This window comes from Sceloporus undulatus, chromosome 2 (genome assembly GCF_019175285.1).
Source record: "Sceloporus undulatus isolate JIND9_A2432 ecotype Alabama chromosome 2, SceUnd_v1.1, whole genome shotgun sequence".
Classification (NCBI taxonomy): domain Eukaryota; kingdom Metazoa; phylum Chordata; class Lepidosauria; order Squamata; family Phrynosomatidae; genus Sceloporus; species Sceloporus undulatus.
In genome coordinates, this window is record NC_056523.1 from 196,746,673 (window position 1) to 196,760,083 (window position 13,411).

At 43.6% G+C, this 13,411-nt stretch overlaps 1 protein-coding gene across 2 annotated transcripts in view; it reads left to right on the forward strand.

Annotated features, from left to right (window-relative positions):
* Window positions 1-13,411, forward strand: part of LOC121922585 (tetratricopeptide repeat protein 39A-like) — a 45,765-nt gene that overhangs the window by 25,186 nt on the left and 7,168 nt on the right. For both annotated transcript variants that reach the window (XR_006102188.1, XM_042452194.1), the window contains exons 8-14: window positions 4,490-4,555; window positions 5,481-5,589; window positions 6,725-6,792; window positions 8,874-8,933; window positions 9,911-10,072; window positions 11,457-11,548; window positions 11,938-12,058. Coding sequence is in view for 1 of the 2 variants with exons in the window: in XM_042452194.1 (XP_042308128.1) it covers window positions 4,490-4,555; window positions 5,481-5,589; window positions 6,725-6,792; window positions 8,874-8,933; window positions 9,911-10,072; window positions 11,457-11,548; window positions 11,938-12,058 (678 nt within the window). In the remaining variant the exon portion in view is untranslated. The remainder of the gene's footprint in view (window positions 1-4,489; window positions 4,556-5,480; window positions 5,590-6,724; window positions 6,793-8,873; window positions 8,934-9,910; window positions 10,073-11,456; window positions 11,549-11,937; window positions 12,059-13,411) is intronic.

Here is a 13,411-nt window from a genome sequence, read left to right on the forward strand (position 1 = left end):
ATGGATGACCCCTGGGGGACCCTTCAATTCCTATCGACCTCCGTGGCGTTCATGTGTGGGCAGACAGCGGGGGCAGAAGAAAGAAACGAGGGGGCAGAGAAGAACGACAGAAGAATGCAGAAGCAGGGCAAGAAGAAGAATGGGGTGGAATGGGATGCCCCTGGGGGCCCCTTACATTTGCAGCCTCCTAGGTGTTCATGAGGACGGTACAGAGGAATGGGCCGGAATGGGATGACCCCCAAGGGCCCCTTCAATTCCTAGCCTCCGCGGAGTTCATGCCGGGCAAAAGAATGGGGCTTGAATGGATGACCCCTAGGGGGTCCCTTAAATTTCTGCGCTCTGCGGAGTTCATGCGGGGCAGAAGAATGGGGCTGGAATGGTGACCCCTAGGGGCCCCTTCAATTCCTGCCTCCTCGAGTAGATTCATCGGGCAGAAGAATGGGGCTGGAATGTGATGACCCGTAGGGCCCCTTCAATTCCTAGCCTCCGCGGAGTTTCATGCAGGGCAGAAAATGGGGCTGGAATGGATGACCCGTATGGGGCCCCTTCAATTCCTAGCCACCGCGGGTTAATTGCAGGGCAGAAGAATGGCGTGGGCTGGAATGATGACCCCTAGGGGTCCCTTCCATTTCTAGCCTCTGCGGAGTTCATGCGGGGCAGAATAAGAATGGGGCTGGAATGGATGGACCTATGTAGGGGTCCCTTCAATTTTAGCCTCCACGAAGTTCTGCGGGGCACAGAAGAATGGGGCTGGAATGGATGACCCGTAGGGGTCCTTCAATTTCTCGTCTCTGCGGAGTTCATGCGGGGCAGTAAGAATGGGGCTGGAATGGATGACCCGTAGGTGTCCCTTCAATTTCTAGCCTCCACGAGGTAGTTCATGCGGGCAGAAGAATGGTGCGGAATGGATGACCCGTAGGGTCCCTTCAATTTCTAGCCTCCACGGAATTCATGCGGGCAGAAGATGGGGCTGGAATGGATGACCCCTAGGGGCCCCTTCAATTCCTAGCCTCCACGGAGTTCATGCAGGGCAAAGATGGGGCTGAATGTGATGATGACCCCTGGGGGCCCCTTCCATTCCTAGCCTCCTCGGAGTTCATGGCGGGCAGAAGAATGGGGCTGGAATGGATATGACCCTTTGGGGGTCCCTTAAATTTGCAGCCTCCTCGGTTGTTCATGCAGGTCAGAGCACAACCCCCCCTCCCCAGGGTTGTCCTGAAAAGGAAGGCCACGGAAGGGAATGGGTGAGGAAAATGCAAAAAGCAGCCCAGCATCATGGGAACTTTGCGTGCGTTGCTGCCTACCACACCAAACCATTTTGCAACACATTCGCAAGGATACGGGAGACAAAGGCCTGACTTCCCTTTTCCCCCATAATGCCCAAAAAGGGGAGGAATGACGCTAAAACTATGGGAGCGTTGTGCAACGGGCGTCCCATAGAATGAATGGCGTCTGGAGAACATTTCGCTTTCACGTATTGCGCAGTGTTCGTGACGCTAACATTGTGCGCATGGGCAGGAAAAATTGCAAAAACTCGCGTCTGATAACTCAGTCTGTCAAGGGAAATCCTTTACCTTTACCTTTTTTACTGCAAATTCAAAACAACCAATCTTGGTTGCTGCCTATTTGCACCCAATCACCTTAGGAGGGCAACCAAGCAGCTGCTGAGCAGCGACCAAAGAATCTTCTTGGTTTGTGCCAGCCTTTTCAGCTAAGGCTGGTGCAGACAAGAGACTTCTTGGTTGCTGTTTGACTGGTGCTCAGTTGCTGCTCCCTTTGCACCTTGTCATCTTGGAAGCGCAACTGAGTAGCTGGCTGAGCTAGCAACCGAGAAGCCTCTCACCCATGCCAGCTTTGCGCAAAGGCTACTTGCAGACAAGAGGCTCTTGGGTGCTGCTCAGTTCTGCACTCAGGGTGACCAGGTGCAAGGAGAAGCTTCTCCCTAGAAGAGGGACTCTCAGTCTTCATCAGGTCAGAGAAAGGCACAGCCGGTGTGTGTGTAGGTGGTTACAGAGGCCACATGTCTCTGGATTGGAGACTGGTGTGGGCCAGAAAGGGAGAGATTTTAACTACAAGACCAATCCAAGAAAAGGACTCTTTCCAAAAATTGAGCATGATTTTCCCAGAGGATGTCCTCCCCACACACGCTTCAAGTGTCCACAAACAAATGTTTTCTTCTGCTACCTCGTTCTGATGAAAGAAAGAAGCAGGAGCAGCATGCAACCCCAACCTGTCCGCCAACTCCCACAACTCACAAGCTAAGCAGGGTCCCAAATTTGAAAGGTCCCTTTTTGCTGCCACTTCTCCCCCCCCACCTGTGCTGTAACTCTTTGATCCAGTTTGTCCCAAAATGGTGTCGCTCTGAGCCACAGAAGCGATAATATAATAATAATAATTATAATATATAATATTATATGTATTTTCCTGCCTCTCCTAGGTGGATCGAGGTGGGATTACAACCCAACTGTACATAAAAATACTGTGGTGCTCGGGTTACGAAATTAATTCGTTCCGCCATTCCTTTCGTAACCCGAAATTTCGTAACCCGAAACACTTTTCGTTGCACTGGAAAGCCTATAGCTGCGCCTTTGCAGCATTTGAATTTCGCGCCGAATGAATTTCGTAACCCGAAAAAATTTCGTAACCCGAAACAGTTTTTGCCAATCCACTTTTTCGTTTTATCCCGGAAGAAAATGGAAATTTCGTAACCCGATCATTTCGTATCCCGAGGCACCACTGTACAAGAATAAAACATATAATTTCGAACATTAAAACAGTTAAAAACAGTGTAGTCAACATTTATAAGATAAAATGTTTTGATCCTGGATAGAAGAGTGAATGATGTCGTTACAGAAGATTGGGTGGATAGGCTTGCTGGAAGAGATCCATCTTAACTGCCCTCTTGAAACCCTCCAAGTAGGTAATACGACAGATTTCTTCTGGGAGGTTGTTCCATAGGTAAAGGTTCGTTGGGAAATTGAGACCAGTCTGGTTGGATGTACTTCCAACAGATTTTTCCTGGAGCTTCTGAGAGTGCGGGGTGGATGATACAGGGAGAGGCATTCCTTTAAATAACTCTGGCCTGAACCATGTAGGGATGCCCTCTGCCCAAGCCTCGCAACATTTTCCCAGTTGCCACTACTAGTGAAAGGCACCAGTAAGGGAGTGAACTCATATGGGCAGGCAAAGAGAGAGACACCACCATGCAAAATGATCAGCAATGCTGTATGGTGGTTTTCTGGGGACCCTGAAAGGAAGTTTAATATAATCCTCATCCCCACCATGCTCCTAAAGACTAGTGGTTCCCCTTGTCTTTTCTGCACACAAATACTTTGACTGAAGGCCCCCTTGCCACAACTTTTTCCTCTCACTGCCCCCCTACTGCCCACTTTCTACCTCACTGCACCCTGGACCATTAAACTGCTCCCAGGGGGGGCCTACCAGCTCCCCACTTTGGGAGTCACTTTGGCTTAAAGCGAATATCTTATGGTTGTAGTTCTCTGATCCCATAAACCTGGGTTAGACTAGGCAAGGGCTCCCAAAGTGAAATGTTAGATACTTAAAAAAAAAAAAATCCACTTGCATAGGAAATAGTCTGATAAAAGGAAAATGTTAAGGTAGTAGACTCTCTGATATAGGCCGCATCTGCACTGCAGAAATCATCCAGTTTGACACTACTTTAACTGCCATGGTTCAGTGCTATGGAATTCTGGGAATTTTAGTTTCTTGTGGCACCAGAGTGATCTGAGAGAGAAAGCTAAAAGTCTCACAAAACTACAGTTCCCAAAATTCTATAGCATTGAGCCATGGCAGTTAAAATGATGTCAAACTGGATTATTTCTGCAGTGTGGATGCAGCCATACTGGTTTTCTGTGTAAAGAGGTTTTATTTGGTCTTTTTCTGTTTTTTTTTAATATAGAGGAATATTCAGTTACCTAAGCCCCTACTTGCATGCTGAAGTGGCACAGCTTAAGTGTTGGCAACTTCAGGGAGAGCTAGACCAGAATCTGTTAGGTGGCAGGAGACATCACTATTTCATATTCATTGAGGAGGACAAAATATAGCAACAATAAAGGAAAGATTTCATAATGGCAAACTGAATTTTATGCCTCTAAGTGAGACCAGTTGGGTTCCACTTAGGGGCATAAAGCCTAATTGTGTTTTTTCACAGTTTCCCAGAAAGGAGATAAGACAGAACTTCCTCTTCTTCCTGAATAAAATAGTGACAGAGACATAGCAGAGGTCCACAGCAGTAGTCTACTGGGGCCCTTTTACATTGCACAGTTAAAGCACTATGATTCCACTTTAGCTGCCATGATTTCATCCTGTAGAATTATCAGATTAGCAATTTAGGGACAGGGAAAGGGTGGAATAAAGAAAGCTGGCTTGGATCAATTGGAAGAGGGTGGCTTTCACCTCAAGGGAAGTATTAAACCCAAGTTGAGGACTGTGCTCACATATTTTTCATGTTGATGTCTTTCTTCCACAGACTCTTTCCCTTTTTCCACCTCGGATCCTGAAACTCCTGGAGTTTGCTGGGTTTTCGGGGGACAAGGTATGTATGAGTGAGTGTGTGTGTGTGTGTGTGTGTGTTGGAAAGCAGGGTATGATGTGCTGGTCTATATTTACTTTCTGGAGAGTCAAACCATTGGTCTGTACATCCCAACAATGCCTACACTTATTTATAGCATCTACCCAAAGCCTGAGGCACAGAAAAGTCTTCCTTTTTTCTCTGCTCTATGCAGAGCTTACTGTATATAACCAACTATAAGTTGATCTCATGTCTAAGTCGAGGACAGGTGTTGAGCCCAAAATTATGATTTTTCATATAACTCATGGATAAATTGAGAGTAAAACCTAAGGCATGCAACAAAAAATCTAAAGGATGAAGCAAAGGAAAAGGATGCCAAAGAACTTTAAAAATCTGGCATGTGTAACTATTTGTGCTTGCACTAAAGGCTGGATGGATAAGAGGGAACTATAACTATTTGTGCTCATCCTAAACACTGGTGTATAAAGAGGGGACTATGGAGATTATCACATGGAGCTTATCGTTGCTAAAACAGGGCTAGCTCATCCAAAAACCATGATGATGTGATCACCAGTCATGCTTGTTTCCCATGATTAAATCATCGCTCCTCTCCCATTATCAAATGTTCATGCAACAGCCATTTCTCCAATAACAGAAGCTCTTTTTTTAAAGTACTTTTTTAAAGTACTTGCATCATAAAGTATAGTACTTGCACTGTAAAGGATAGTACTTGCATTGATTCAGGGTTACGTCGACCCACTTAATTGATCCAGGTTTTTTTGGTGAATATGTTGATTAAACTTTCCAGATTGATACATGAGAATATGCAGTACTTGCAAAGAGATGTGTCTCTTTTGTAGCTACAGGATATATTTTTTTCTGTCTTCCCTCCCATTTTCCCAACCCTGCTTCTCTGAATATTTTTATTCCCCCCTCCCTTCTCCACTAGGAATATGGCCTGCGACAGCTGCACCAAGGGGCCACCACAGGCAACCTGAGGGCATTGCTTTGCACAATGCTGCTTCTCTGCTACTATACCTTCCTTACCTTCATTTTAGGTAAAAACATGGGAATGCCTCCCCTTCATTTTAGACAGCAGGATGGGGCTAAGAGAGGGCTTAGTAGCACTGCATAGAGAAGATCTGAGCTCCTTTCCCATAGTTGATTGTTTTCTCTCTTCTGGCCTGCTTAGAATGAGGGTTTCTCATATGGCATCATCACTCACAACTATTTCAACCCTGTTAATTTGGATCTATACAATTTATTCTAAGTATGAGAGTCCAGGAGAACGAAGAAGAATTATTTGGAGAATTGCAGGAGGGGCTTTGGAAGGGAAAGTGGAGAGAGGGAGAGTCAGGAATTCTAATCCTTCTACTTGTGGTTGAATGTGGGAAAGGGGAAAAAGAGGACTGGAGCATTGTAGTAGATAAGTGAGAGTTGAGAAGTCATAAAGTTTCTAATTTTTCTATGTGCTGGCCTTCAGCTAGAAAGCAAGTTCTCCTTCTTTTATGAAGATAGTAATGCCGGACTATCTTTATGGATGGTTTTAAGGATTACTGGGAATGTGTTTTGATACATATCATCTCAGTAATCCTTAATGGTATCCATAAAGATAGGCCTGTCTCACTTTCTCCTTGTTAGAAAGAGAGAGTGTTTGAAATGTGGTATATAAATTATCATCAAAAAGGCAGGACAAGACTCTTCTCCACAGGTTGGAGGCAAGAGATCTTCAATGCAAGTTGGGTGTCAGTCTTTCTTCTAACCTGGGTTGATAATTAGATGGACTGATGGGTTGTCCTCAACTTTTAAAATGAATGAGGAAGGCAATATTTTCAGTGCTGAACACAAAGCTCTGAGCTGTCCAGATGATGTCACCAGCATTTCTTAAGGGCAAGGGCAGGAATTGTGTTCTATTCCAGATATTTCTGGTCTGTAACTCCCAGAAGCCCTAGACAACACAGCCAGTTGTGAGGAATGCCAAGTTGCAGGCAAAGTTGACAACATCTGAACAACCACATTTGTTCACCCCTGCCTGAGGGCATTGCCAGGGATCCTGGAACAAAGCTTTTGGATTGCAAGGGAAGGCAACCTTTTCGTCCAGCAAACTTTTGCAACCTTCTTCTACTTAGGGCAAAATAGTGTTTTTGGATGAGCACTTTAATCCTCTTCTGTTTCTGTACTTCCCTCCACCAGGTATTGGTGAAGATGATTTTACAGAGGCCGAGGCCCTACTGGGTCCATACCTCTCCCGTTACCCTCAGGTAAGAGATTTGGGGGGATGCTGCAGGCCTTCCAGTCTCCTGCCTTGTGCACATGCTGTGTTTTGTTCTCTATAGAGCAATCACTGATAGGACTGCCTGCCTCAAGATGTTTGGACGGATCAATTACATATTTTCTTTTCTGCTTTGAGGCTTTATTACAGTGTTTGGAATACATAGGCCTGAGCATGTGTGTGCATATATGTATGTACAAACATAGGGGCTGTACAGATGGGTGGTGGGATACCGCTTCTCTTTGCCCCGGATCGGTGCCACAGCAGCACCGATCTGCTCTCTCTAGGGAGCAAAAAGAAGCTGCCCCAAGCAGCTTCCTGGAAGGGGCGTCATAAGCGCTGTGGTGCAGTGTCATGACACCCCTTCCATGCAGTGCCATTTGGGTACTGTGCACGACATTTATCATCATGGTGCATGCAGTATGGATGGGCGCACACCATAATGGTGGCCGGGCAGCACGGTAAGAGCTTGGATAGTGTGGATGCTCAGCCCTTACCATACATACAGGCTGACACAAAGTGCCGGTCTGTGGAGCCCCTTACTTACCTTTTTGTCAGTCCCCCCATTTAGAACACTAGAGAGGCATGAAATGGGTAAAAGTAGAAAAAGATTCAAGTGGATTCCATTTAGGGATCCCCTACTTCTTCCCAGCTCTGACTTGAGCATTCCACCTTGTAGCCCCAGCAGGAGCTGGGTGCTTTTTTACTTGAAAGAACATGGGCTACTCCTGACAGAATCACTGCAGGATTTTAACTATATTTCTTTCTGTGTTCTTTCTTCTCTCTGTCATTGGGTTTGTTTTTGGTTTTTGGATAAGAATTAGATGGAATGAAGTGGCAAAATAAATTGTACCATTTTGGACTCCAGGTGGGAGATTTTCCAAAATTTCCCCTTTTGTAAGCAGAAATCTAGCATACCAGTGAAAGTGGAGCAAACTAGAAAGAACCTTTCATCCTAATGTGCTGGCTTTATTCTTTTGAAGAGGTTTTTTTTTTCATGAGAGAGAACATTAAAATGTGGCCACCTATAGTGTGACATCGCCATTTTATCACTTTTATCACTTCAAGACTCATCATTCTGCTGCCAACTAAGACCTCGATCATTCATTGTGAGGGCAGGTTTGCTGCGATTTTCCTCCCTTGATTGGAGGCTTGGAAGGAGTTCCAGTATCCAGCCTTTTCTCCCATTTGAAATTGCATGAGGCAGATTTGATATAACCAGTATGGTAGCTTTTGTAGAACTGGATAATGTCTCACTGTCTTCCAAAATCTGTAGAGCATGGAATTAGACCATTAGACACTGTTGAAAATACCTACCAGATTTCTTAATCCCTTTGTAGTGTCTCTTATTATAGATGGATGAATTAATCTGCCAAAATTGGCCTCAGATTTTTCCCATCTTAATTTTCATTCCATTTAATTTTTCACATCAGTTTCCTCCCTTTAAAAAGGTTTCATAAAATGTTTTTGTGTGCATATTCCATAACAGATGCATTTTTTGGGTACTCTCTGTTTCTTTTCTGAATGGCATTGCAGAATTCTGAAAAGTACAAATACACAGAGATGTATTTGGGGATGATGAATTTGCTATATTCTTCTTGAAATATGAGCCATGAAAAGTTCTGCTCCCAGTCTAAGGGGCCTTTGGGAATTCAAAGCTGAGTTTCCTTCAGCTACTTTGAGAAAGCTCAGAAATGCCCACTCAGACTTGAGAGCTGATTTAGGTACATAATACTATGTATTTAGATGGTACCAATTGCTGTTCCACTTGTGTGGAGTGACAGTGCTAGAAAAATGGATCAACAACAAGAGAATTAAATTCTGGTGATCTAGGTTTTGACTAGTAATTCAGGAAACCTTTGTTAAAAAATTCCTTTGAAAAAAGACATCTTAAATGTATTGGGAACAATATATTTGTGTGGTTTTTGGTTTGGTTTTGCTTTTGGACAAATGAGGCCCCAACTCTACCACTCTGTGTGTAGTAAATGAGTATCTGAGAGAGTATCAGAGTACCTATATTCCTAATAGGTGCTTCTCTAGATCTGTGCCTCTTCTCTTTCCATTTTTCAGAGTGCCATTTTCTTGTTCTTTGCTGGGAGGATAGAAGAAATCAAAGGAAATATCAGTGAGGTAAGAATCTTGCTCTAAGCAGCAGAAGGGCAGAACCTTGGAAGTAGACTTCCCCAAATCCTGGAAGCTGCTTGTGTGCCTGAGCCACTGTCATTTCGGAATTTGTTTTTCTGTTGTGTTTTCTGTTTCTTGAGGCATGATCTAGGAGCACTTTACCCTTGTCTTAGGCATTATGTTTTCTCATAGTGTCTGTGTCTTCTACAACCGAATATCATCTGGATGCAATCTGGACTACAACTCCCATCACCATTACCAGCACGGCTTTGGTTGTTCTGTTGTGGATGATGGGAACTGTAGCCAGAACATCTTTAGAGGGAACCAGGTTGGGGAGACTGGTCCAGACCCTACCTGATTACAACACTCTTTCTAGAACTTCCTGCTATTCCATGCCATTGCTTTTTGCCAAAGTGGAGAAGGAGATGGTGATGCCATCCCAGAGTTTGAAAAACATCAAGGCATATCATTATTGTAATAAAACTTTAAAGTGTTTTCTCATAGAAACTTCTAGGTAGTTGGGTTTTATGGTCCTAGTTGGGTTTTGAAGGGAAGCATGCATTTCATAGCAAATATTAATAATGTAATTGTCACTGTCATTATCTTTGGTTCATGTTTAAGGTGTCCACTTTGGAAAATGCATTTAATGTGTATAGGTTTACCTTACTAATTATCTGCATTCAGAATAACATTGCCATGGTGTACCTACAATAAATGGAAATTGGATTAATCACTCTCTATAGTTTGAGAGATTTCAGCAGGCTTTCCCCATTGATTCATAAGCATTTTACAGTAATAATAACTCCTTTAAAAAAGAAAAGAAGGAATAGCACAGTTCTCAGGAGCCTATATCCTTTGTACATCCCCACTTTCATGAAAATCCTGCTTCCAGAAGATATTCCTTGTCCCATGCTTGCTAGTACTGATATGTTAAATCGCCTCAGTTTTTTTATCACCTCTGCTGACCTCTCCATCTCTACCAGGCCATTAAGAAGTTTGAAGAAGGCTGCTCGGTCCAGCAGGCCTGGAAGCAGTTTCACCACATGTGCTACTGGGAGCTGATGTGGTGCTTTGCTTACAAAGGGATGTGGAAGATGGCATACTTCTATGCAGATCTACTGAGCAAGGAGAACCGCTGGTCCAAGGTGGGGAGCATGAGCACAGCAGGTCAATGGGCAACGGGTGGATCTGAGGAGACAGATGTTGTAAAAGCATTTAACCATGAATAGCAAGGTTCTCTTTGAGCTAGGCCCTGTCCTAGAATATGGGGGCCTCTCTCTGTTCAAAAATGAACAAGACAGCATCTTGGCCAGTTTATAACTTATGGTGGTCTTGGCAGGTCAGGGAATTCTTGGAGCTTTAGTTTCCCAAAGTAACTTTCCCAAGCTATGCTTGAAGTGCTTCAACTCTTAATCCAAAGGGCTCTAGCATCTGTGCACTGAAACTTCTCCCAGCTTCAAGTCCAGGCATATCAGGGAGGCTCGGGAAATGCATCACTCATGCCAAGTATTACCAATGGGCATTTTCCCCCAAGGGGTTGTATGGTAGCATCCTCCACACTATGGCAAATGATCTGAAGTCATTCCCCATTGCTAAAATGGTTGCCAGCACAAGTGACTACTTCCATTACTTGTGCAGCCATGCTAGTCCTGCTGTTTTGTTGTCAAGTAATTCGAGCTGAATAATCCAGTTATCACTCAGCTTCACTCTTCTTAAGCCAATACTCTAGAACCATAGGTAATTTCACTATTCCCAAACCCCACTTTGGAAGGCAGCACCTGTGAGCATATGCAGTATTGCCATATTTGTCTCTGCATCCAGATTCTGCTCATGTCATTAAAGTAGCTTCCAAGTATTTTTTGACCTGAGATGTCCCTCAACATTTCACTTGCTACATGTCCCCTACAAAACTAGAGAGTTTGCCTGAACACTTAGTTTGTGAGTGCTCCATAATTACTTATGGCAGTTCCTTTCCCTTTCATACTCTCCTGCCCCTGCCCCTGCCAAGTTCCAGCTACTAAAGTTGTTGGGATTATAAAGGCCCTAACTCTCCTGTCCCTTTTTTTATCTCCCATTGGACTTTTATCCATCTGAACTTGTCAGAAAACAGAACTAACCCTTTACAAATACTAACATTACTGTTAACATGTTGCTTCTGGGGGTAATGAAGGGGCAACAACAGCATTTGAAAGAAGCAACACAACAATGGGGAATATCATTACCCTGTTTTGAACCATAATATTTGCTACCCAAAATGGTGGTAGGATAATTCTTAGTGATTTGAGGTCCTATATATATATATATATATGTAAATACATACGTGCATGCATACTTATGTGTATATCCAATGTATTTTTAATTATTCTGTGAACATAGCTTAAAAACAACATGTTGGCAAGATGCCATCCTATAAATAATGAGAAATGAGTAACAGCAGCAAATTGTGGAAGGGGGAATAAGAAGCAATGAATTATGAGATACTTTTTCAAAATAACAATCTAAGCTCAGGTACCTGTTCCCTCCTTGCAGGCAATGTATGTATATATGAAAGCTGCCTTCCTTAGTATGCTGCCTCCAGAGGAACCTCGGCCTTTTGGTGAGGAAGAGGTCGAGCTCTTTAGGTAAGAGTCCTATGAACTTGTGAAATTTTTGGGACAATGCTTTGGCCAGGGGGAAGGATAAAGTGAGTTTAATGTATCCTGGTGCACTCCTGAACCAGGAATCCCTCGTTTTCCAAATGTTCTGCAATAAGGTTTGCTATGCAGAAAGTCAAAAAAATTGTTGAAGATGCATGTTGTTGGAGGACTGAAGTGTGAATAGTATTTGTCTAGAGTGGCTGCAATTTGCAGTTTGAATGGTGGAGCTGTCGTTATTTAGATTCTTTGGATGAATCTGGAGGAGTCCCTGCAAACAGTACTGTATTAAGTTCTTCTGGGAGCACAAAGTCTCATCATCAAGAAGTTTACATATATGTTGAAAGTGAAGCTCTCCACCTGTCTTTACTTTTCAGGCAGGTTTCTTCCTTCAAGCAGAAGATTGCAGGAAAGTCTCCACCCACAGAGAAATTTGCCATCCGCAAAGCAAGACGCTACAAAGCCAGCGAGTATGTCCCCTTACCTGTGCCAGCCCTGGTAAGGATGGGAAACAGGGACCCAACTCTCTCCCATGGGACCTGTGTCTCTGAATTCGATGCCTTGGTCTTGAGCGATAGTGTCAATAGGGTTGGAGTCACCTCATGCCATAACTCATGGTGTCACATGTACACATATCCTGCATTGACCTTCTCCCTTCCCACACACACAGAATGTTTTTTGTACTACGTTACCCATAAATCATAATTTGTGCATATCACAGAATGTAATGACAGTAGTTGTAATATAAATTATATCTTTAAATTACAGTATCATACACTCTGTAAATGTATTTACATGCACATAGTTTTGTATGGTCAAACTGAAAATTTGGTAAGATGTGATGTTTTTAAAAGGCTAAAAAAATTAAATTAAAAAAAAAATCTGGAGACCTCTCCTTTCTTCTCCCACTGAGCCTCAGCCCACTCACCCCATCTCTTCAGCATTTTAAAAGTGAACACAACAATCTATTTCTGCGCAAAGGCAGATGTTTGGGGAGTAGTGGTGTCACCCCCCCTTAGGGTGTCACCTGGTGTAGTGTGCAACTCCCACATCCTCCTAATGGCACCCTTGGCCTTAAGCAAGAACTATGTTATGTAGAAATGAAGGTGTGTGTTTTCCTCTTCATAAAGCTATTCAGCAAGCACTTTTGCATTCATGTCTGAAAGACATAAAATTTACTGCCTTCTTTGCCATTTGTGTACATTCTGTTGTATGCCAGAGATGTGTGAATAAGTCTCAGGGAAAGCCAATGTGGTGGAAGGTTGGATTAGGGCTTGAGACATCTAGGTTCAGTTCCTAATTTGGCCATGAAACACACTGGAAGACCTTGGGCCTGTCGTCCTAACTGATCTTAAAGGGTTGTTGTGATGGTAAAGGGCAGGTGGCAGGCATATTCCCTGCCTTGAGTTAATTGAAAGAGATATAACCAAAGATCCAAAGAAACCTCTGCTTCCCCTCCTTGGTGGAAAGACAATAGTATGACTAGAAAGGAGACATTATTTGCTGGGAAACCCTGTGCCAGCTGCAGAAGAGAGCCATATCCTCTGTGGCTTTCCTCTGACAGTATCTGTACAGTAGCTCCAAAGTTCTCTTACAGGGAGATTTTTTTTCCTGTCCACCATGCAAAGGGAGAAGGTGAGAGAAACTGGAATATTTGGAAAGCAGTTGAAAAGGTGCAATCACAGATTGGGACAGTCTCTGCCAAATCAGGACAGTTGGAAGGTATAGTATTGCCTTTTCAGAGACAAAAGAGTATGGTGGGAGACTGAAAGTGGGCCCAGTTTAGAGTGCACAGTTAAGTTTTCTTCAACAAACGGTCAGTTTAAAGCACTTTATGAATATAAGTAGATT